This window comes from Sodiomyces alkalinus, assembly GCF_003711515.1.
Source record: "Sodiomyces alkalinus F11 unplaced genomic scaffold SODALscaffold_2, whole genome shotgun sequence".
NCBI lineage: Eukaryota > Fungi > Ascomycota > Sordariomycetes > Glomerellales > Plectosphaerellaceae > Sodiomyces > Sodiomyces alkalinus.
Window position 1 is genome coordinate 2,621,572 of NW_021167080.1, and position 21,612 is coordinate 2,643,183.

The 21,612-nt window shown below is 54.4% G+C and overlaps 10 protein-coding genes across 10 annotated transcripts; 3 read left to right on the forward strand and 7 right to left on the reverse strand.

The window, feature by feature from the left end:
• Positions 1–8: 8 nt before the first annotated feature.
• On the reverse strand, positions 9–2,102 carry SODALDRAFT_376390 (hypothetical protein; the record flags this gene model as incomplete). The annotated part of the gene is made up of 1 exon (XM_028614812.1): positions 9–2,102. The coding sequence occupies one exon, from the start codon at positions 2,100–2,102 to the stop codon at positions 36–38; it is 2,067 nt and encodes a 688-aa protein (XP_028468417.1). The 3' UTR covers positions 9–35.
• Positions 2,103–2,838: 736 nt separating this feature from the next.
• Positions 2,839–3,843, reverse strand: SODALDRAFT_100711 (hypothetical protein). The gene has a single exon (XM_028606447.1). The coding sequence runs from the start codon at positions 3,606–3,608 to the stop codon at positions 2,979–2,981; it is 630 nt and encodes a 209-aa protein (XP_028468418.1). The 5' UTR covers positions 3,609–3,843; the 3' UTR covers positions 2,839–2,978.
• Positions 3,844–5,533: 1,690 nt separating this feature from the next.
• SODALDRAFT_348815 (COP9 signalosome complex subunit 6) lies at positions 5,534–7,496 on the forward strand. Its single transcript, XM_028613388.1, has 2 exons — positions 5,534–5,942; positions 6,026–7,496. The coding sequence occupies exons 1-2, from the start codon at positions 5,654–5,656 to the stop codon at positions 7,021–7,023; spliced, it is 1,287 nt and encodes a 428-aa protein (XP_028468419.1). The 5' UTR covers positions 5,534–5,653; the 3' UTR covers positions 7,024–7,496.
• SODALDRAFT_100757 (sorbitol dehydrogenase) lies at positions 7,407–9,547 on the reverse strand. The gene is made up of 2 exons (XM_028606449.1): positions 9,146–9,547; positions 7,407–9,019 (listed from the first exon to the last, which is right to left on the reverse strand). Exons 1-2 carry the CDS (start codon positions 9,257–9,259, stop codon positions 7,790–7,792), a joined length of 1,344 nt encoding a protein of 447 aa, XP_028468420.1. The 5' UTR covers positions 9,260–9,547; the 3' UTR covers positions 7,407–7,789.
• Positions 9,548–10,383: 836 nt separating this feature from the next.
• SODALDRAFT_100755 (hypothetical protein) lies at positions 10,384–11,016 on the reverse strand. The gene has a single exon (XM_028606448.1). It carries the CDS (start codon positions 10,914–10,916, stop codon positions 10,515–10,517), a length of 402 nt encoding a protein of 133 aa, XP_028468421.1. The 5' UTR covers positions 10,917–11,016; the 3' UTR covers positions 10,384–10,514.
• Positions 11,017–11,737: 721 nt separating this feature from the next.
• Positions 11,738–13,374, reverse strand: SODALDRAFT_356626 (hypothetical protein; the record flags this gene model as incomplete). The annotated part of the gene is made up of 8 exons (XM_028613926.1): positions 11,738–11,794; positions 11,967–12,018; positions 12,151–12,375; positions 12,565–12,719; positions 12,777–12,852; positions 12,919–12,952; positions 13,035–13,082; positions 13,203–13,374. The coding sequence occupies 8 exons, from the start codon at positions 13,372–13,374 to the stop codon at positions 11,738–11,740; spliced, it is 819 nt and encodes a 272-aa protein (XP_028468422.1).
• Positions 13,375–13,772: 398 nt separating this feature from the next.
• On the reverse strand, positions 13,773–15,778 carry SODALDRAFT_271236 (vacuolar protein sorting-associated protein Vps17; the record flags this gene model as incomplete). Its single annotated transcript, XM_028607761.1, has 3 exons — positions 13,773–14,638; positions 14,741–15,194; positions 15,281–15,778. 3 exons carry the CDS (start codon positions 15,776–15,778, stop codon positions 13,773–13,775), a joined length of 1,818 nt encoding a protein of 605 aa, XP_028468423.1.
• Positions 15,779–16,324: 546 nt separating this feature from the next.
• Positions 16,325–17,626, forward strand: SODALDRAFT_330349 (hypothetical protein). Its single transcript, XM_028611178.1, has 2 exons — positions 16,325–16,584; positions 16,668–17,626. The coding sequence occupies exons 1-2, from the start codon at positions 16,567–16,569 to the stop codon at positions 17,382–17,384; spliced, it is 735 nt and encodes a 244-aa protein (XP_028468424.1). The 5' UTR covers positions 16,325–16,566; the 3' UTR covers positions 17,385–17,626.
• A 170-nt stretch (positions 17,627–17,796) lies between these two features.
• Positions 17,797–19,503, forward strand: SODALDRAFT_338337 (Clavaminate synthase-like protein; the record flags this gene model as incomplete). Its single annotated transcript, XM_028612772.1, has 2 exons — positions 17,797–18,255; positions 18,292–19,503. The coding sequence occupies 2 exons, from the start codon at positions 17,797–17,799 to the stop codon at positions 19,501–19,503; spliced, it is 1,671 nt and encodes a 556-aa protein (XP_028468425.1).
• Positions 19,504–19,704: 201 nt separating this feature from the next.
• Positions 19,705–21,431, reverse strand: SODALDRAFT_321931 (hypothetical protein; the record flags this gene model as incomplete). The annotated part of the gene is made up of 2 exons (XM_028609667.1): positions 19,705–21,351; positions 21,408–21,431. 2 exons carry the CDS (start codon positions 21,429–21,431, stop codon positions 19,705–19,707), a joined length of 1,671 nt encoding a protein of 556 aa, XP_028468426.1.
• Between the last annotated feature and the right edge of the window lie 181 nt (positions 21,432–21,612).

Genomic DNA, 21,612 nt, shown 5'->3' on the forward strand with positions numbered 1-21,612 from the left:
TCCCCTCTGTCTAGCACTGGTCGCCCGGATATATCTCATCCCCAAGGCCCGCCAAACGGCGCATGGAAGCCTAACCCCATATCATTAGGCCCCATGAACTGCGCAACCTCCCACGCTGAGGGGTACTGTTGCTTCTCCCTCTGTTGGTGTTGTTGTTGTTGTGATGAAGGCGTCTGCCCTGGCTGCGGACGTGACTGCGTCGTTGGTCTTCCGACTCCCCCGTCCCCAACATAGCCGTTCGACTGCATCTCCCTGCGTGTCTGGTTGAACTCTTTGACCCGTGCCGTCCCTAGCTTACCTGCCCGTCGCTTATCTGTGGTGCACCTCAGCAAGGGCACCTGTATTATGGCGTCGAAGACATCGCGGACCTTTTGAACGGGTTGGCTGTGACGTTGAGCGACTTCGTCAAAGGGAAACATCTCCAGGCAAGTGTCAGCAATGTCGACGACGATATGTTTACCACTTGGTTGTGTCTGAAGTTGGCGGGGGGTTGGCTGTTTAGCAGGCATCGGTGCGACTGTGCTGGAGAACCTTGGTCCACTCGTTGTATGTTGTGGCAGATTGTTTGTCATCTGGCTGGTCGGGAACGTAGGGGAAGGCCCCATAGTCACAATGGGCATGCTCTGCGCCATTGCTGAGTTTCCGTCAGAGGAGTACTGCTGGTCGGATGTCTGTCCAGATGGAGCGGGAGCGAATTGTTGATGAAGAAACGATCCGTAAGCAGTGGGACCCATCCATTGGGCTGCGAAAGGGGTGTTCGTGGGCGACGTCCATGTGGGTGGAATCAAAGATGGGTAGGCATGTTGTGTATTCCCTGGCTGTGCAAAAGAATGCTTAAGAGCAGGAACAACCCCAGCAGCAAGGCCTGCTGCCTTTCTCCGTAGTCTAGCCTCTACGCATTTGCGGCAGGGGGGCTTGACAGAGAGGTGCGAACTGACATTGCACTGTCCTCTGGTATCTCCGTGCTGTCGATGACCAAAGGCAAAAGATGGATTGGTCCCTGGCTGTTGAACCCCTAGCCCTTGTCCATTGTGGTTAACTGGACTCCCAGACCGAGCCGGCTCACTTGACGTAAAGAGAGAGGGGCCAACGGGAAGGTCTGTACCCATCACTTCAAGGCCTTGTGGCGGGATCTTGGACTGAAAGGCCGTACCAGTAGAAGCGATGCCGTCTAATTGCCTTCCCAAAGCTTGGTCCTGGTGGCAGCTCATACTCATCGAGCCAGAAAAGTCGAGCGGTACCACCGCCTGGAGGATTTGAGCACCCTGACATTTCTTAGTGCCCTGCGGACTGTGTATCTCTTGCGTAATACCACAGCCCGTAATAGCCAGCTGTTGCTTCGCACTAACAGTCTCAGTGTTGACCCTTGTCACCACTGCTGACTGAGCCATTAGCTGGATAGAAGGGGTCTTTGGACCGAGATGCCTCTTGACCGTATCCGCGTTACCAAGATGCCCGGTCACTGGCTGCGAAGGCTCAAGTTTCAGAACAGATGGGGAGATGTGCTCGGGCAGTTGCTTCGGCGACAAGGCAGGGGAGCTGCGAGGCCTAGTGGCGGGCGCTGTCCAAAACGTGCCGGGGGAGATTCTTTTGCCGAGGAACGGTAGCGAGCATCCCTTGGGATAGTCGCTGACAGGACTTGTGGTAGATGAAGGGGTGGGCGTCCCAATACTCATCCGAGATTCGGGATGTTGGCATTGAACTTTCTGTGGCTGGGTGTAGTTTTCTTGAATGACGTGCCTTTGCATGTGGCTGTGACCATGAGGTTGAGGAGAAGACGCATTAGTCTCGGACTGCTGTCCTCCCCTGTTCGTGGTCCCAGTTCCAGGACGTGAATGTGATAAAGTTGACCTCTCGTCTGCAACGAGAGTACGAGGGAACACCTCGGTTGGCTTGACTGGAGTACGGTCCACCTTCCTCTTCTTCACTGGATTTTCGAATAGAAACTGAACATCGTCATCTTCCCTCTTGACTGGTACCGCGCTGCTTGTCGTGCTTGGAAGGGCAGCAGAGGGCAAGAGCAGCTGTGGGTTGAAGGTAAGGGGTGGGCTGGCGGGAGTTTGACTGGGACAGCCAGATGGGTATAGAGATCTTGCGATCATGGTGGCAACTGATTATCTTGGAGTCATCGTTGCGCAGTAAAGGAAATTACAATATCCGCAGGGTCTCATGAGCCAGGGGCATGCCATCCCATATTTGAGGATGGTTCTATCCGAGCTCTTCCCTGACCATTGCCCATTCCTTTAGTTAAGAGTACAACAAAAGCAACAATCGGTGCAAGACCAACATTTTATAGAAGCTTACACGGTTAAAAAAGTAACACGGTATCAGTTCTTTCAGAACAATCTTTGCAGGCAGACAAGGCATTTTGCTTAGACAGTTCAACCTATCTCGTGCACACGACGGAAAAGTAGGTTTATACGATCCTGTATATGGCTCAGAAATTCTAAGAGGGTTCAAGTGCGCTTGTCAAAGCCAATTGAGACAAGAACCGTAATGGTTTACTTCCCTGCTATAGTGCCGTCCCTCTGACTATCATGCAACAAAGGGAAGACCTTCAGGTTAGACATGTCCAGGGAGAGGTGGCCTGCACAACAAATAAGACCTGGGGGATGTACGAAGATCACAGAAAGGAAGATGGTATCAATCAACACCAAAAGAGCAGAGAAAGCCAAGAATCTTGTGAGGTGGTAACTTGATACTTGCTTTCACATGTAATAATAAAGTCAGACTCCAGGCTTCCAACACCCAGTATGGGAGGAAAGCTCATGGCGTCCGGAGCAACTCTGCCTCGTTTGACTAATGTCTGATTGTTTCTTATCTCTGATTTCTCGGAGCAACTTCCTGATCATCCCTGCAAGGCCGGGTTGGTCTGTATGACAGGGTGGACCGAATATTGTATGGTAGCTCTCGGATATCTAATTGCATCCGACGAAGCACATACCGGCATCTAGTCCGGAGCTTCGTAACCAGAATCTTCACTTTTCCACTGAGGGACGGGTTTTTGACGCAGTACTACGCCCTGGCCGTTCTAACAACGGCATGTGCTGAGACCATTCCTTTTGAATACTTCCAGGCCGATGAGCTTGGTAGTGGTAGAGCTCAGTTGCACCGGTAAAGCTCCTCCGCTTGAGGTAAGAGGGATGTTGAGCCATCCAGACAGGATCCCCCGGTGACTCTCCGCGCCCAAAGTTCTTCCAGATTCGGATGGTAAGTGGGAAGATGTGACTGTCCATCATTCGTATTTCACAATCTGTCTGGCACCGTGAGCAGGAGAAGTTGATGCACTGCCCTGACACGGAATCAAGAGCTCTGGCAAGATTCTCCTCCAGACGCGTGTCACGAACGCCTCTGCCGACAAAGCGTGATCTTGTCAAGCCTTCCATCATCCATAGATGAATGCAAACTTTGATGTAGCTTTGGCGATCATCAAGACAGTGGAACAGTGCCTGGCGGATAGACCCGTCGGTTCTATCTCGTGCCCTCGGCGGGCGAGGGAATCCCCACTCCTCGTGAAGGTAGAAGCTTTGATGGATGACTCCGGGTTGGGCTCGATACCGCACAATAACATGGTTCGGAAAAGGTCTGCACTTGTGGTAGGTCGCCATGATATCTTTAAGATATTCCTGATCCTTGATCTCGAGGCAAGAAAGTCGACTAAGCTTGACTGCAACATGTACATGATTTTGACGCACGGAATACGCTCGCCTCAAGTCTGTATCGTACTCAGTTGGCCAAAAGGTACAACGGCTAATTGGGCTGGAGGGAGTATCGGATCGATCCAGGGGGTGCTCCCCGCCGCAGTAAGAGCATCTCCAGAGATTCGGCCGTGTGCTGGTCCTGAAAGCCAGTCAGTCAAAGAGTTCGACGTAGGTTTATGTGATGTTGGGCTGGATAGTAGATATGGATGTCGTAGAATTACGTACATGGCTAGACGAGAGTATGGGGGGACGGAGAACGCTGGAAGATTGATTGAATGGGGACCAGCAGCGCCCACGTCGTTCCGCAATCGACCTGAAAAGTTTCGACCTGAAGATCTCGAGACAGAAAATATTCGCGATGATGAGAAAACCCACCCGTGAGGATCCCACTGCCTTGAGCACCAAAGGTAGAAAGGTCTGGTATTTATAAAGCGTATGCCTGGATGGAAACATCTGCTTCCGTAAGTACGTGGAACTTGGAAGTGCCTATGGTTCTATGTGGCTTGGCCTAAGCTTCACGGTGTCTGCACGACATACTCAGTAGAACGGCCTCGGCTTCTCAGCAGAACGGTCTCGGCTTCTCAGCAGAACGGTCTCGGCTTCTCATCAGAACGGTCTCGTCTTCTCATCAGGTCTTCCTCTCCAAGTCGAACCCACTTTTAACCCCCGCCTTGCTGAAGATCACTCGATATTTGCTCTTATTAGGTTCTGCTTCATTCTTGTACTCCGTACAGTTTAACCTCATTCAGAAGGGATCTATGACAACCTGGAAGTTCGCCACGATCGATCTTAAATAGGTATACTGTCACTTCGTCAGCTCATAAGGAGAGGGTATTCCATGAAGAAGCAGGTAAAGCTAACCAGGATGAGATTAGCTGCCCTCCGCTACCACTGTCAGAGTTGAGAATATAACGTACACAGGTAAGGGCTTTGCTGTGAGGCGGGATTAGTTACATACAAGGGAAGGTAGGTAGTAGGTAAGGTAGGTAGGTAGGGTTATTAACTTTGTAAGTACAAAGTAGTACAAAGTACGAACGCGCGTGGCTTTGCTGGCGGGCGGGTCCACTAGCGCAAAAATTGCCGCACCCCCCTGATCGCAAAAAGCGGAGATGCCAGGAAATAGGGCTGATGCCGAATCCTTGCGCGCCTATGAGAACCCTCCATACCTTACCCACTTCGTACGAAGTACCGATAAACTCAACACGTCCGCCAAAGGTGTTAGTCACTTGGCGCCTATCCACTTAAAACCCGATGGGGTTTCTACATTCTTGATGATTAGCTGACAACCAGGTTAAGATTTTATGGGGGATTGGTATTATCAGTATATAAATAACACTTATATCGAAAGTGTTCAGTTTCTACGTTGTACGATAGTTTATTATTAGAACCTGGGCAGGCAACAGAAGGCTGGCTTCTTAAAAAGTTACTATGAGAAGCTGCTGTGGAGGTGTCAGAACATAAAATAAGGTACGTGGAATTATATGTGTATTGATCTAAGTGAAGTTCGTGGTACTTCACGGGGATGTCTTGTTGAATAGACCGTAGTTTTTACGGTTACCTAAAGGGCACGGACTTGACTAAATGATTATAACCCCGGTAATCCGGGCGAACAGACACCTGCAGAGTGTTTACTATAGGTATATAAAACGATCCGGTTACGCTGTACCTGACACGGGCTGTTCAATAGAGGACTTATCAACAGGACCATGTCCAACTTGGATTAGGTAATCAACAACTGTAAACAGTACGAAGTACCTTACGCTACGCTACCTATAGGTACGTAACAACTGATACGAGCGCTAGTCCTAAAGAGGGGAACATAACTCCGTAAAGCTTCGTCGTCACAGTAAATCCAAGAACCCGAAAGCTATCCCCAGCGGCCTCTTGCCCCGCCGCCTCTCAACCCGTGGACTTTCAAACCTGATCCTCTATTACCCTGTCAGTAGCCCATTATGTCGTCAACTTCAGCATCCGCGGCCAGTGCCAACTTGCTCGTCTCCAGTCAAGCTTCAGGGCTCCAAGCCGTCCTCCACCCACTCGTCCTTCTGAGCATTTCCGACTACATCACACGGCACACCCTTCGGGAACATGAGTGGCCCATCGTCGGAGGTCTTATGGGCCAGTACAACGGGAGAGAAGTCTCCATCGAGCATGCTTTCGAGTGCGATCTTTCCGCTGCGCCCGACAGGCCGTACCACTACCGGTTAGGTCTGGCAGGGGTGACGACACGGATAGCACAATGTGAGTTCGTCGGAACAGGGGAATCCCCTGTCTGTACTTTTGCGACGTGTTTGTCACCCGAACCTAACACCGTCCGCTGCTAGTGAAAATGGTACACAAGGACCGAAACCTCGACTTCGTAGGCTGGTATACCTTGCTCCCGACGACCGGACCGACCCCCGAGCTCACAGCCATCCACAACGACTTCTTGTCCAACATAAACGAATCCTCCATCCTCCTCGGCTTCCACCCCAGTGAGCTACTCGACCATTCCGTGGGAGGCAAGCTGCCCCTGACCATCTACGAAAGCAACTGCGAAGTCGACGATGCCTTCAAGACGGACAACGAAGGCGACAAGACCATGGACGACGGCGAGTCCCAGCTCAAGCTAAAGTTCCGCGAGATCCCTTACACGGTGGAGACGGGCGAAGCCGAGATGATCAGCATGGACTTTGTCGCGAGCGGAAGCGGTAACGCCGCCCTCGTGGAACCGCCAAAGGCGGCGAAATCCGCGGTCAAGGCTCCGACGAAACCACAGGACAAGAAGGGCAAGCAGAAGGCGGTCCTCGCGCCGGCAGAGTCCCCGGCGGACGCACTCCATGGAGCAGACGAACAAGACGCCGTGGTCCTCTCCCCCGAGGAGGAGGAGATGATGGGCGCGCTGACGGCCAAGGCCAATGCAACCAAGATGCTGCACTCGCGCATCCAGCTCATCATCCGCTATCTCGAGAACTTGCCCCCTGCCTTCGTGTCCGGGGAGGACCCGGCGGCCGCCGCCACGTCACCCGATCAAACGACCCCGTCCCACAGGATCCTGCGGCAGATCCAGGCGCTCGTGGGCCGGCTGGACCTCATCGAACCCTCGGATGTAGACGCCTTCCGGAAGGAGATGCTCCAGGAACAGAACGATGTCCATCTCGTCTCGCTCCTCAACGATATGGTACAGAGTGTGCACCAAGTCCGGGACTTGGGCCGCAAGTTCGAAATCGTCGAGACTGCCAAGATCCGCGAACAACGGTCCAAGGCGGCGCAATGGGAGGGATCGGCAATGGAGGGATCGGGCAGTAAGGGCCCCGTTCAGGGTATTGACATTATGATGTAATCTGGGGCATAGGGAAAACGGCTTTGCCGGAAGATTTAGCTGTGGCTAGGGCGAGCTTGACCGGCGTATTGGTACGTCAGCATAGCGCTCTATCTAGTCTGGGACAGTGCCGATGAAGGACCAGGAACTCGGGCAATGACTGCATGGCGTTAAGGGTATTTTCATGAGTGGACGTGAAGGGGAGGTTCATGGGCTGAAAACATGGTCTTGTTCGTTCGGTAGGACGGACGACATCAGGAATTTCCGGAGCGTGTTGCTACAGAAGCTGGCATAAAGTGAGCAAGGTGCAGGGGCAGAGATAATGTTAGCCCTGCAAAACATTCATGAAACCTGAGCATGCAATGCATATCGCAGAAGCATTGGATCGTGACAAGAATGTCATATCCTGTCGGAAATGCGGAATGCCATGACTATGGGTGTGTTGTCTATACCCGGAGGTGCTCTATATATATTTTTTCTTAACTGGCGTCTACCGTCGTTATCCTCTCGTCACATTAACCCCGGCGGCTTGTGAACATGACCGTAAAGGAATGGTCTCTACATCAACCAGCTTCCAGCAACCATGCAGCCGTCTCCCTAGAATCCTATGCTCCGGAGAAAACATACCATGAATAATTCCCCACATAGCCCCTTTCCTCGGGGCTCTTCAATCAGTCGATTAGGTCAAGGCAAGAGAAACTCAAGAAGCTACAGCGGCAAGATGCACCTGCAACACATCGTTGGCGTGTTCGAAGAGTGAAGGAAAAATGATAGGGCAGCACGCTGTTCAAGCTTCAATAACAACCTTCAGCACAAGGTTGCCGTCGTCGTCGACGGTCCGACTAGCTAGTTCAAAAGCCTTGGAAGCGTTATGGAGGCCCTTGAAGCGGTGGGTGACCATGTCATCGAGACTCGGGATGCCGGCGCGGTTCTTGGCGCACAGGAGCTGGACGCCCGTCGGGTAGGTGTTCGCATATCTGAAGATGCCCAGGATGTCGATCTCCCTGAGATGGGCCACGGATAGGGGAAGCGTCTGCACCGGAGTGCCCATGCCGACCATGATGACCTTGCCGCCCGGTTTTGTGGCATAAAGGCTCGTTTGCATGCAAACCTCCTTGCCAGTGCACTCGAAAGAGACGTCGAACCCGTCATGTTCGTCGTCGTCGTCGTCGTCGTCGTCGTCGTCGTTTTCATTTATGGTTTCATCTTGACCAAGAGACCTGGGAAACTTCATTTGAGCCAGAAGTTCGGCCGCCAGAGACTTGGCGCCATCGAACTTGGTCTGGATATTCTGTACCGAGAAGATGCTGGCTGGGGTGCTGGCACCGGAAGAGGTTGGTGTTGCGATGCCAGAGGGCGGATTGGAAGAGTTGGGGGATCGGTTAGGTGACTGGGGGACGACGTAGCCATGGGTGGCGAAACCTTTGGAGATGGCATAGTCTACACGACCGGCGTCAATGTCCGTGATTACGACGCTGGAACAGCCGGCCTGGCGCGCCATTACTGCTGTCAAGAGGCCGACGGTTCCGGCCCCGATGACGAGAGCACTGGACCCTGGACTTGCTGCTGCTCGGTTGACTGCATGGATGGCGACGGACAGGGGCTCTAGGAGGGCAGCTGCATCGAAGGAGACATGATTCGGGATCTTATGACACCAGGCGGCCGGGTGGTTGATCCTCTCCTGAAGTGTACCCTGATAGTGGGGGACGGTTTTGGCACTACTTCGGAAGCGCAGCTTCTTGCAAAGGTTATACCTGCCTTTTCTACAAGTGGCGCAGTGGCTACAGGGGACGCCCACCTCGAGGGCCACTCGGTCTCCCAGTTTGAAGCCTTTCACCTGAGGGCCGATAGCGACGACCACGCCCGAAGACTCGTGGCCAAGAGATAGCGGATGACAGGCGCAGAGATCGCCGTTGGCGAACTTTTTGTAGTAACTCACATCGGAGCCGCAGATGCCTGTGGTTTTAATGGCGATTTGGAGTTCACCCACAGCCGGGTCTTTGAGTCTCCTCGTTTCCTGGCAAGGCAGGTCAGCGCTATCACAAAGCATCTGGATCGGAATCTCGTGTAACGTGACAGAATTCCTGCGTTGGGGGGTGACGGGAGGGGGGGAATGCTGGGGCTCGGTGACCAGTGGACGTACCAATCGCAGATCCCCAGGGCCATGCAAGACAGATGCATTGACAGCTGAGCCTTTCGAGCCGTAAATGGGAAGTTGCACAGGGAGCGGCTCTGATTCTGTGGCAGCTGGGGCCATGGTGTTGCAGGCGTGGGCTGGGAGCGGGATGTCGGGGATGTCGGACTTGTAGGGAATTTGAGGTAATTAGGGTGAACCTGAGCTCACTGCCTATAAAAGAGGTCCCCGACAGGCAAGGTCGGTTATGGATGCTCCCAAACAAATATACGAATCACCAAGGATGGAATATAGAGAGCTGGCCGACGACGTGGGACTTGTTAAGAGGTTCGGTAACGAGGCGTATCTCAGTCGCGCAAGGTTTTGAGATGTGTTTTGCTGGACACAAAAGGGGGCGAGTGAGAGCTTAGTGTGAGAGGAACGAGTTAAAGAAAAGGGGGGGCCGAAGGAAGAGGGAAAGGTTGCTGGGAATAGGAAGAGGGCAGGCCACACATAGAATGAAGAGATTGTCAATAATACCACAATTCAGATGTGGACTGGACGACCTTTATCATCACCAACTAAGCCAACAACAGAGCAGAGAAGATGGAGGGCCCGGCAAGAATTGCAAGGTCCGTCTTCGCAGAGCCATGTGGCTCCAGGCCAAAAGGACCCCTAGGACTGGCTCCCTTCCAGGTTCACGGAGGAGGAACATGATAAATCATATCGCCACCGATAATCGTCTTGTCACCCAACACTCACTGATAGCGTTGGGAGGACAGCGCAGCATCTCAGCACGAGCGAAGCGGAAGCGGAGAATTCTGGGCGTGTCAAAGGGGTAGCATGAGATTGGCAAAGAAGCGAATGATACCCAGGCACGAGTTGGTGTGTTATCTTGCCAATCTCGGTGCTTGCAACTGCGTTGGGCGTCGGCCATGAGAGGTGTAGGACGGTGGAGGTGGATGAACGGCAAACCCGGCTCTAGCGAACTGTCGCCCGCATGCAGGGGCTTCGTTCCAAGCCGGATGGTGCTTAGAATGGCTCCGGGAAAGCGATGTCGATCCAAGAGCCCGTCTAACCAGGCGTGCCGGCGAGGGGAAAGACTCCATGCATATCTCCACTTACTTTGGCCTTGCATGCACGGTAGGAGGCTCGAGGCACGCCATTCCTGTCAAATCAAGATCATGGCGGTGGACGAGATCCCGATGAAACGTGGCCGCAGCCTCGGTGATTCTGCCATCCATGCTGCACAGTGATGGTCGAAAAAACATTTGAATGTATCGATACGAGGAGTCAGGACAACTCCCGAGCTGTGTGCGGGACAGTCAACAGCTTGCTTCACGGGTACACCGTACAATCATCCGGGTAGGGAGAACGGAGTGCCGTAGCCACCGTGCTGCTACGCTGCCAGTATAGTGGGTCGAAGGAAGGGGGCAGTATGAATAGGCTGAATGAAGTTTTCTGATAGCGAACGGGAGAGTTGACGTGGAAAGGTCGGGGCCCAGATACGGGACGGCTGTCGATGGTAACTGTAGGAAGTACCGTCAATGTCTGCCGTCACAAGCCCAGTGCTGAACTTCGCTTCCTGCCAATTCGGTGCGTTATCAGGACCTGCAGAGGTTCCACAAGCGCTGAGATAGCTCGGGATGCATGAAGCCATGAACCCGGAGAGCGACTGGGTCTCCCAGGCATGCATATGGGGGATGTGAAGCCGATAACCGAGAGTCGCGAGGAACGTATTAAGAAGTGTACAGAATAAGGTAGGATAGGGACGGACGACTTGACAGGGCGGTCCTCTCATTGGTCGGGGAATAGAAGCCAAACTGTTTGTACGAAGAGGGAAGCATGTGGGAACGAGTGGCGATTCGCAAAGATGTTATAAGGAGAGGTCAGAGAATCGGGAGGGGGAGAGGAGGAAATGTGGTGTGGGACGGTACCTTACGGATGGGGAACCTGGAGCAGTCCAGTATTAGAAAGGTGGAAAGTGTCCTAGTAACTTCTCACAGAGTGCCGGAAACCTCTGTAAGAATGTACAAATACTTCATCCGAGCACCTGTGCCCTAATGCTTGTTATTGACACTTGCTGTGCGCGCCATCGACGTCTCCCCTCGTATAAACTCGAAATGTCCCGTATCCGCAAAACACATATTCTACTCCTCGCAACCTCAACGAACATTGTATATAATTATTTCGTAGAATAAGAACTGCACGGCGTACGGGTATAGCAAGCCATTTGAATCAACCCGTAGAGTAGTAATTGTAATCACAATATTCGGGCTTTTTGACTTGCCTTGAGTTAATGTCAGGCTTATAGTTGGTGTATAAATCGACCCCCTGAGTGAATAAGATGAAGATGGGGGGTGGAACGATCTCATAGTTTAGTTAGGAGAAACGGTGATCTTATTAGGGTATAACGGCATCAGTAGCAGGTTTAGGAGAGGCTCATGTTACTATCAAGGGCAAAAAGGCACAACTTGGGTAAAAAGGGGGAAATTCTAATAACAGTTGCGCCGCATGCTTGATGGCTTTTGCGTCTCTACCGGACCACCAAATTTCGGGTTGTGTTTCTAGAACATATATTCTCTGTCCCGGTAGCACAAAACGGCCTTCTAGTGTTGCTACCTACTCGAGACGGTCGACATGATGGACCAAGACCAAGGCGGTGAGACTCGGAGCCACCTACATGGCAGCTGCATGCACCTCACTCACATTATCTCGACCTATCATTGACCACTAGAATCTCTTTTCCTTCTTGTTAGTCTCTTTTCCGTCTCTTATGATGTTCGTCAGAGATAAACCCAGACCGATCACCCTGGTGATAGCCCACAATATCTTCATCATGCAGACATACATACCACTCTATACGAGACACGATGTTGATGCACGACTGAATTGCGCCATATCTGCGAGATAGTCCCCAGTGAACCAATTTCCCCTCGGCATTAGAATATGTTTGTATGTGAAACAACACCTGCCCCTCCTCCCAAGTCGACCGGTCCTCCGACGAGGCGGTGAGGTGTCATTCGCTCCCTCACCCGATGTGTTCACGGCGGCTGGTGAAATAGAGACACGAAATGCATAGCAAGACGACGATATTTGACTGCAGATTGTGCCATATCCCAGGCTCTCGCGATTGCCGGCCATCAGCTACGTAGCAATAGCCGAACATCTCGTTGGCGACAGCCACACCGACAGTCCCGTCGACAGACCGTAGACGCAGTGTTACCACTTTTGTCACACGCCGTCCGACTGCACACTCTCTGGCTCCTCAAATCGGAAGCCTTTCTCTAGCTATCTGGGTAACGCAATGCAGCCTAGCCTAGCTCATCCCTTTGCATGATCTTGACGAGGCTAAATCGGTGAGTGCCTCGGTGGAAGATACGCTTATCCTTCAATGATAAGCCATATGCAGGGACAATTCCCTTTAGGAGACACCTTGTCGTAATTACGGTATGTGAAAGTCGTCATAGAGATTCCCCACCTCTGGAAAGCTCTGGAAAGGGGGGAGGAGGACGCACAGAAGCGGAGCGATTCCCCCTGCCCCCGCCTCCGTTCCCCGGTGCTGAGAAAACGCCCCAACATAAGTCGAGAGGCCAGATAAGAGCTACATAGCTGTCAGGCTGTTGTTGGCAATTCTAGTGTAATTATAGTGCCTTTCCACAGGCGCCACATGGTCCTGGTCGCCCCAACCGGGTGTATCCGCCTTTGGCCTCGGGATGTCATGCAGCTTCGCGAGTCTCGCTTGCTGTTAGAGCCCTACCCATTCGGTATTTTATCCTGGGTTTGCGGTATCGAACCCACACTTTCTCGAGATAGGGTTATCTGTCTCGGCAGGGACTATCAAAAAGCGCCACAGCATGACGGGGTCGCAGAGCCGGCGGTACTAATAATGCTTGATGACCTTGGAGGGTTGACGTACCGACGTCCCGGCGCAAACCACCCTTCTCGTCTTTCCCCCTTGATATGACTGCCGAGATGTCCGCTGGGAAGCCTTACGCTCGATAAGTAGGGCGGGCTTAACTCCACACTCCGAATACTCGTCTGCAGGTTACAAAGCGGGACACATAACTACCTTAGATGGACGTACATCTAATAGCGGCAGGGGGTGCATGATGCTGTAACCATCGTTGGGTGTACGAGCTGCATAACCGTGCTGCCTTGCAAGGTCGCGTCCGACATATCACGTCAATCGACAGGAGCATAGATGTGCCCCCTCGTTTCGCACTAGGTGGGGAGATAAGTGATGCCTCTTCTCCCATTTCGTGATCCCGGGGTCTGCCTCGCAATCCGCCTCTGGGATCCGAACGACTCGGAACAGTTCCATCGCGTCATGAGTTGCTTCCGACTAAGCACTCTGCTCTCCCCAACCAAGATAAAGATTGACATGTCGAGCATGGGAGTTGAGTCGCAGAATGAAGAAACATTGCTTGCTGGCACGTACATACCGTATTATGTAGACATCGTACGTAAGTGTAACACAGCCGATGTTAACAATGACTCCGATGCGCTATAGGAAAGCTTTCAAAGGGGGTTCCATGCGAATGTTGGAAACACCACGTGATGATCCACGCTTCTTCTCAGTTTTTACCCCTCCTTGTCGTATCTGTCTGCCGCCGTACCGTTGACCCTTGTCCCCCTCCCCCCTTTACTTCCCACTTTAGAATGTACTCGCTGCTAGTCGGCTCGCCGCGTTCCTCGCGTCCAGGCGATCCTCGGCGTCCTCCTCAGCCACGCCCGTGAGGGTCCCCGGCACTTTGGCCTGAGTGACGCCCTGTCCATCCTCACCCTCTCCGCTGTCCTCCGCCAGGTTGGGGACCATGCCACCCGACACACTGCGGCTAATCGTGTCGGAGCGCCGGGGGACGCCACTCCAGGCGTCGCCCTTGGGTCCTTGGCTCGCCGCAAGGCTCGTGCGACGCACGGTCGGGTGCGCCTCGCGGCCCAGCCGGCTCAGGCCGCCCGAAGAATCGATGGACCGGATATCGGGCCGGACGCTCTCGAGAAGCGCGAGGGTGCGGCGCTCGGCTTCGATCTCGCGGAGGACGTACTCACGGATGCTGAGGCGTAGGTCCGCGGCGGTCCGGGCGAACCACTTGCGTCGCTCGTGGACCAGGTTTTGGGTGACACAGGTCGTCTTCTGGTAAAGGTAGGTCTCATTGCGACGCGCTTCGTCTAGGGCCGTGATGGCTTCGTCCACCTTCTCGCGGCGCACGTTCGAGCTCGCCTTGAGACGGTCTGCCGCGTTGAGCTTGCTTCGGGTAACTTCTTGTGCCTGCAGGAACTCCCGGATGAGGATTTGCCGGTTCGTCAGAGTTTCCTTGACGATGAAGGCATCAGAGGAGTGGTACTGGAAGGGGTCGCCAATGGTCGTGGCATGCGCCGTTGCCTGGGCCGCGTGGTAGTCGCCCATTGTCTGGATCGCCTTGCCGAGTTTCCGATAGGCGTTCGCGAGGCCCTGGTGCGGCTCTTGCACATTCATGGCCCCAAGTTTGACGCCGAAGTCGGATTCGGAGAGACCGAGACCTGCGAATGTCATGTTGAGTGAGTGGTTGTGGTGAGATGGGGCCGACTAGCTGAAAAGACTGCGACGGGGCAAGAGAGGAGGAAATCGGGGCCTGGACTCACCACGCCGTGATTTGACTAGTTTGTCAACCTTGTGCCCGGCATCCATGGTACCCAGGTAAAAGAGTTTGACAATGGGGCGCGCTTCCTGCAATTCGGGGGTATCGTCGGGGGGTGGGGCAAACTGCTTCAGGATCTTCCTCCGCACACCAGTGGCAGGTTGCTTCATCTTGACCATAGGACTGTAGCCGAAGTCACTCTCTACGAAGAGCACCATCTCGTCATCCCTCATAAGAACCTCGTTGCTGCAAACGTAATTGAACCAGCGCTGCATCAGGCCTCTCACTCGCACCTCGTCCTCCTCGGTCCCCGCCCCAGCGGACGTCAGGGGAGGAGGCACTGCCGGAACAAGAACCTCGGGGTTGGCGGAGATCAGATGGTCGGCGAGCTTTACAAACTCAGAGTGTAGTCGGCGGACGTCACGATACTGCGTAGTGCGGAATCGAGGTATATTGGTCTGAGTAATGGCGGAAACGGGGCATTAGCACAGCGATGGTGGATGGGTGGATGTCTTGAGATGACTTCTTTTTCATTCAGACTCACATGGACGTCGAACCGCAAGACTGGGTCCTTTTTACCCGTCCTTTCTAGACCAGAGATCTTGGCCACCAATCGGTATTGCGGCTTCTGAGGCTGCGACGGGTGTTGGCTCTGTTGTCCCTGTGGTCCAGGGGCGGAGGCAGACTCGTGATCCGGCGCCTTTTGGGGGGTCTCTGGACCACTCTGCGTGTCATGGCCAAAGGGTGTCGCGGCATCGTGGTGTTGGGCTCCGGAGGAGACAGTTGTCGCCGACTCATTGATTCCTGGCTCGGTTCCAGACGTGGTACTAGCGGTGTCGGGCCTGCGGAAAGAGGTGTCTTGGCTGCCAAATCCTCCCTCCTGATCTTGCGGGAGGCCGTTGCGAAAGGGGGAGACGGGGGGTTCGTCGCCTAGGACGGAGCCAAAGCCGGTCCTCTGGTGGCGAGGGGATGAGGTCGGTGAGTTACCCCAGGGCGAGGCGCCGACCGGGTTGTCATCCTGCATTGATGCGCTATAGTCCATGGCTGGCGTCGGGGACTTAACACGGACGAATCTGGTAACTTGCGGCCCAGGAACGATTTAGGATAGATGGGTTTGGTGGCAGTCGATCGAAAAGGACGGTTGCAGGGATGGCGGAGGTTGGGACCGAATCGGACCTCCTACACGGAGGATCGGGCAATCTGCGTGGGGAGATTGAGGGAGACAACTGTCAAAATCGGTATAATTTTGTCCGAGAGCAATCGTCTGTCGTTTCAGCACACACTGGCTTGTAGCAGAGGCAAATTCGACCATGCCTCGAGTCGGTGGTAACTGACGAGGCAGGCTAAGGAGGAGGAGGCTGTCGTTACTACCGAGTACGGAAAGGCCCGACAGGTTGAAGTGAGGTCCACAGTGTTAGCCGAAGCGTCCAGGGTGACGTGGGGTCTTTCCGGTACCGCCGTACCTGCTTATTGCTCTGTGGGTGCCTAAGGTAGGTACCTTAGGTAAGGTACTCTATACTATGAATGTACTCTGTATTACGTACGGAGTACGGACGTCCTCCCATACGGATAATAGCAGCCCTACGGATACGAGAAGCAGAATCTCCCACGACCAGCAGCATCATGGACATCATGAACAATCCCTTAGCGACTACTTCTCAACTGCAGCGACGTAATGACTTTAGTTCCCTACCGAACGACCTGCAAGACATCGTCTTCTACGCGACACAATGCCTGACCCAAGCGGCCGGCATGCTCCTGGAGCTGCCGCAATCCACAACCGCCCAAGCCAATGTCCTGCTGGCGCGATACTGGCTTGTCGAGCCTCCCATGCTTCACGAATTTAGCGTGAGCTTTCTCCTCGTCATTGCATAGATCATCCTTTGCCGGGGGTGCCTCCAGGACGGCCGCTACTAACAACCCAGCTTCAGGACGTTTCAGCTGCTGCTCTCTTCCTCGTGGCGAAGATGGGCCCCATGCCACGCTCCGTGCGCGACTTCTCCAACGTCTACGCGCACCTCCTTTCTTCCAAATCGAGCTTCTTTCGCCCAAAACAACCGCTGCCTCCTCCCGACCTGCGACTGTCCTACCAACACGAAGACGAGTACCTGGCCTTTCAGAATCGGCTCCTCGCTATAGAACCCCGTATCCTCTACGCCGTCTCGTTTGATACGCACGTTTCCCTACCGCACTCGCTGGCCATAACCTACCTTCAGACGATGGACTTCGCGGGTCAACCCAAGGGGGCCATCGGACGCCGGGTCGTGGCGTACCTTAACACGGCTTTGTTGTCGCCGCAGATGCTGTATCTTACACACCAGCCGCATGCGCTGGCCACGGCGGCTATATATAACGCCGCCAAGGACTTGGGGGCCAAGATGCCCGAGTGTCCGTGGTGGGAGGTGTTCGACGTGGATCGCGAGGAACTCGGGTTCTTGGTCGTCGGGATGAGGAGCTTGGACGGGTGGGTGAAACGGCAGAAGGAAGCCGTGCCGGGAATATTCGATGACGGTATGGTTTCGCGTAGTCGCATGGAGAATGAGACGAAGAAGAGGGGCATCTATATCGGGAACGGGAAGGGTAATGCGGTTGACGAGGAGGATGAAGTTATGCGGCAGATGGACGCGAAATCTACGCCTGCACGATAAAATCTGTCATCTGAGAGAAGGAGGCGCGACTGATACTCCCCTGGGAATTCACGCCTGGTTATTGAACTCGGCCAACTTACACTTGCATATATGCATTGGATGCTGTTCGAAACAAGGAATAGCAGTCTCGACACGAGGTACAATTATACACCCGCGGTGTCTTATAGAATCGAAACTATATGAGCAACATGTCCGAAATGATCGGACTTTTTTACTTGCCTTTAATTGAGTGGAAGGTTGGAGGTTGTAAAGTAAATGGCGTGGCTTTTTGTATAATTATCGTTGAGTTCGGGATCCCCACTCCCCATTATTTCATCCCTCATCAGACCAGACAACCACAGGAGTGACACCGAGCGTAAATCAAACACAGCGTCAACAGTGCAAACAAACGGAAACGGGAATTTGTTGGAGAATGGCTCTGAAGCGGTGGAGCGGAGAACTCTTGGAGGAGTGTAAAAGAACAACATTAGAGATCGCAGCGGAAGCTCAACCTTCGTCCGAGAAGCCTGCGACGGTCCAAGCATCAGAAGCAGAGCAAGGCCTACAACTTCTGCCTCTGGATACTCTGGGGAGACTTGGTTCTCTTGCTAGAGATGTCTTTCAGCTGGTGGACGTCCCCGAATTTGTTCATGAGACGGATCGGAGTTCTTCGTCGGCTTCGACACGACCACACGTCGACCACGCCGACTTACTCGAACGGCTTGACGCCGAAATCAGTCGCACGTACCAAACGTTTTACGACTTCGTCTACCAAGACCTGCCTTATTGCTGGAGACAACTCTATACGGATCTCTCCATTCTCAAATTCAATTGCCTTGTCTCGAGTTGGCATCCTGGGAGGGACGATGAAACCACAGGCAACGGTGCAAGCGTGAGTGTGAGCAGAGATGACGACGCGGTGCCTCAGAAAGACAATACCTTGGTTGCACAACTCGTAAAGACACTCGATAAAGCCCTTGTTCTGGCCGGAGGAGCGGGACTCAAGCGTGGCAGACAGACCATCGAAAGGATGCTACATCTACTGGAGGAGACATGTTGCGACGATGCTCCCCGATTCTCGCCCGAGGAAGCTCACGACACCCGTCCAACCAAGAGAGCAAGAAGATCTTCGAATGGAGAATCCCGACTTTCACAATGGGATGCAGAAAGATCCTTTCCGGCACGTCGAATCTTCACCCCAGAAATCAAGAATCTCATAGCCCACCGCGAGAACATGACCATGGATGACTTCCAACGCTACATGGACGAAGGATCCAAGACACCAGATGGGCCACTCCCCCTCGTCATCTGGGGTCTCATAGATGACTGGCCCGCCATGACGACCAGGCCCTGGAAGAAACCCGGCTACCTCCTCTCGCGCACCTTTGGCGGCCGCCGCTTGGTCCCCGTCGAAGTAGGCCGAACCTACGTGGACGAGGGCTGGACACAAGAACTGATCACCTTCCGGGAACTCCTGGACCGTTTCGACCAAGAAGGCGACGGCAGCGAATCGAACCATACTGCCGAAGAGGGAAAAGAACGGTCCTCGTCTCTTTCTTCCTCCCCCGTTACCTACCTCGCTCAACACGAACTCTTCACCCAACTCCCTTCCCTCCGCAACGACATCCTCACTCCGGACCTCTGCCACTCCAACCCCCCACCGCACCCCGTCTCCCCGTCCCTGAGCAGACCCGCCCCGCCCGTCCCCCTCATGAACGCCTGGCTCGGCCCCGCGGGGACCATAACCCCACTCCACACAGATGGCTACCACAACCTCCTCGCCCAGGTCGTCGGCGCCAAGTACGTCCGCCTGTATTCCCCTCTCGACACCGAGGCGCTCTGCCCGTGCAGCGACGGAGAAGATGATGGCACGGGCATCGACATGAGCAACACGAGCACTTTCGACGTCGGCGTTATCGAGGGCTGGGACAACCTCCCGCGCGGCCAAGACCCCCGCGACCCTATTGAGCTCGAGGAATTTCGGAGCTTGCGCTGCTGGGAGTGCGTACTCGAGGAGGGCGACGTGCTGTATATCCCTGTTGGATGGTGGCATTACGTGCGCAGCTTGAGCGTGAGCTTTAGCGTCAGTTTTTGGTGGAGCGGTGAAGATGGCACGGGAGACGACGAAGAAGGGCCTTGAGTTTTTTTTCTTTTTTCTTCCCCCCGTTTTATTTTGTGTGTGTGTTTTCTGTGTTTGGAACAGAGGTTTGGAACAGAGGTATTCAAAGGACGGACAATTCGGCCCTCACCCTGGGCTTAAGTCGTATAGGGTTACATGGTAGGAGGCCACTTATGCTACCTATATCTTTTTCGCCTCCCTTCTAACCCAACGAACTTTCCACTACGACTCGCCCGACTCCTTCTCTTCTCCCCTCGCCGCATTCGCTGCATTATCCACGCTTGCAGTCCCGCTTTGAGCCACCCTTCTCGCCTTGGCCCCAGCCTTGAGTTGCTCCCATTTCTCGCGGTACTTAAATATCGTCCGCTCCATCTTCTGGTGCTCCCTCTCCAGCTCCTCCATCCGCTGTATTGCCGACTCCACCTGCCTCTCCAGCTCCTTGTTCTTCAACCGCAACGCTGCTGCGTCATCCCCACCGGCGGCGGCAGCGGAGCCGCCATGGGACTGAAGAGGCGACCCTGGCCGCATGAAGCGCATACTCTCGGCAAGCGCGAGGCTCGAATTCTGCGCACTGGCTTCAAAAGCGTGCAGTCGCCGACTCAGCTTGTCAAGCATGTCTTTGAGGCTCTTGTTTTCCAGTGCCAGCTCCTCGACCGTTTTCGACGGCGGCGTGCCGGATGCCGCAGGCCGTGACCGGCCGCCGCCCGTCCGTCTTCTTAGTGTGGGCGAGGGAGGTCCCGAAGGCGACTCGCGCGCATCGACAAAGTCGTCCTCGTCCTCATCGATGAGACTCAAGTCGCCGCCGCTGTGGAGGGACGCCTCGAGACGGCGCTTCTCCTTATCGGCGTAGCTGAGGATGTTGGCGTAGGACATCGTGTGGCCGCTGGTAGGTACGACGTAGAAGGATTCGTTGGGGTTTCCACCATTAGCTGAGATGGCACGCATCGTTGCGCGGGAGTAAATCTTGGAAAGGTCGGGCTCGGCGATGGAAGGAGGGGCTTTGTGCTTGTTTCTCCGTGAGGAGGAGAAGGAGGAGGAGGAGGCCGATGAGGTAGCTTTTGCCGTGGCTGTGGGCGGATCGGATAGCTGCTCCTGGCTCGTTGCTGTCGACGACTCTTCTGCGATGAGAGGCAGCCCAGCGAAGGCCAGGGGTGCGGAGAGACGGTTGATCAAGGTGCCAAACGTGTTATAGAAGCGCGAGTAGCCATCTTCACTTGCCCCGGTCTGCTCTTCGGACGATTTCCGCAGTGGTGCCTCCTGCTCTTTTTTCCAGTGCGTATCCGTTCGAGGAGAGCCAGCCGTGGGGGGCACCCATCCCGGGCGTCCATTCTGATCCAGCACATCTTGCATCGTCAACTGAGGTCCGTCCTTCCTGGGTGATACTTCTAGGCTCCCGGGTGCTTGGTCGTTTGTGACACTAGGAGGCACCGGATGGCCTCTGTTCCGAGACCTGATGCCGCGTGCGGACGCCAGGCTTGTCGCGATAGACGACGTCGTCGGCCTGCCGGCGGGGTACCGCTTCTTCTGTGTCAGCGACGGTGGGACTGCGTATTTGGCAGAGTCAGCAGAAGTGCCTGACTGTTCCGATTTGGCGGGTGCATCTTCGGTGACTGGACCGGCAGTAGTTTCGCTCGCATGCTTGTCGTGGCCCTCGGCGGGTTGAGCTTGGCGGTGGAGGGGGAGCTTCAGGAGTTCAGAGAGCCGTTGATGGTGTTCTTGTAGCAGCTCGAGTGTTCGGAGGGCTTCGACACTAGTGGTGTGTTCTGCAGCCTTCGCAAACTCTCCAGCTGCGAGGGTATGTTCGTTGATGGCGACTGTGGTCTCGGTCTGGTGGGTCGCGCTGGCGGCAGCTCTCGCGTGGTCATGCGCCTATCCGGATCATCAGTGTCTGGAAATGGGTAAGGGGGGAAACTCTGCCCACGAACCTTGGTCAAAGGAGATTCTTCCATCTCGTTGGCCACAGTTGTAGGGAAGGTCAGATTGGAAAAGGCATGCCGTCCCGATATTATCCAGAAGAAATGATGGGAAAACCGTGAGTAAATTGGGGAGACCCAACTACATAACAGGTGACTACTCCGTAGTCAGAGTGTAAGCCACCAAAAGAGGCTGTATTCGGAACCCCGTGACCAG

What these genes read in the sequence shown, in the direction of transcription:
- SODALDRAFT_100711 (XM_028606447.1), bottom strand. Translation starts at nt 3,608, where the DNA reads ATGGCGACCTACCACAAGTGCAGACCTTTTCCGAACCATGTTATTGTG.
- SODALDRAFT_100755 (XM_028606448.1), bottom strand. Translation starts at nt 10,916, where the DNA reads ATGAGAGGACCGCCCTGTCAAGTCGTCCGTCCCTATCCTACCTTATTC.
- SODALDRAFT_348815 (XM_028613388.1), top strand. Translation starts at nt 5,654, where the DNA reads ATGTCGTCAACTTCAGCATCCGCGGCCAGTGCCAACTTGCTCGTCTCC. An exon ending in GACGACACGGATAGCACAAT is followed by an intron (nt 5,943 to 6,025) that starts GTGAGTTCGTCG and finishes GTCCGCTGCTAG; the next exon opens with TGAAAATGGTACACAAGGAC.
- SODALDRAFT_100757 (XM_028606449.1), bottom strand. Translation starts at nt 9,259, where the DNA reads ATGGCCCCAGCTGCCACAGAATCAGAGCCGCTCCCTGTGCAACTTCCC. An exon ending in GCCCTGGGGATCTGCGATTG is followed by an intron (nt 9,020 to 9,145) that starts GTACGTCCACTG and finishes CTGCCTTGCCAG; the next exon opens with GAAACGAGGAGACTCAAAGA.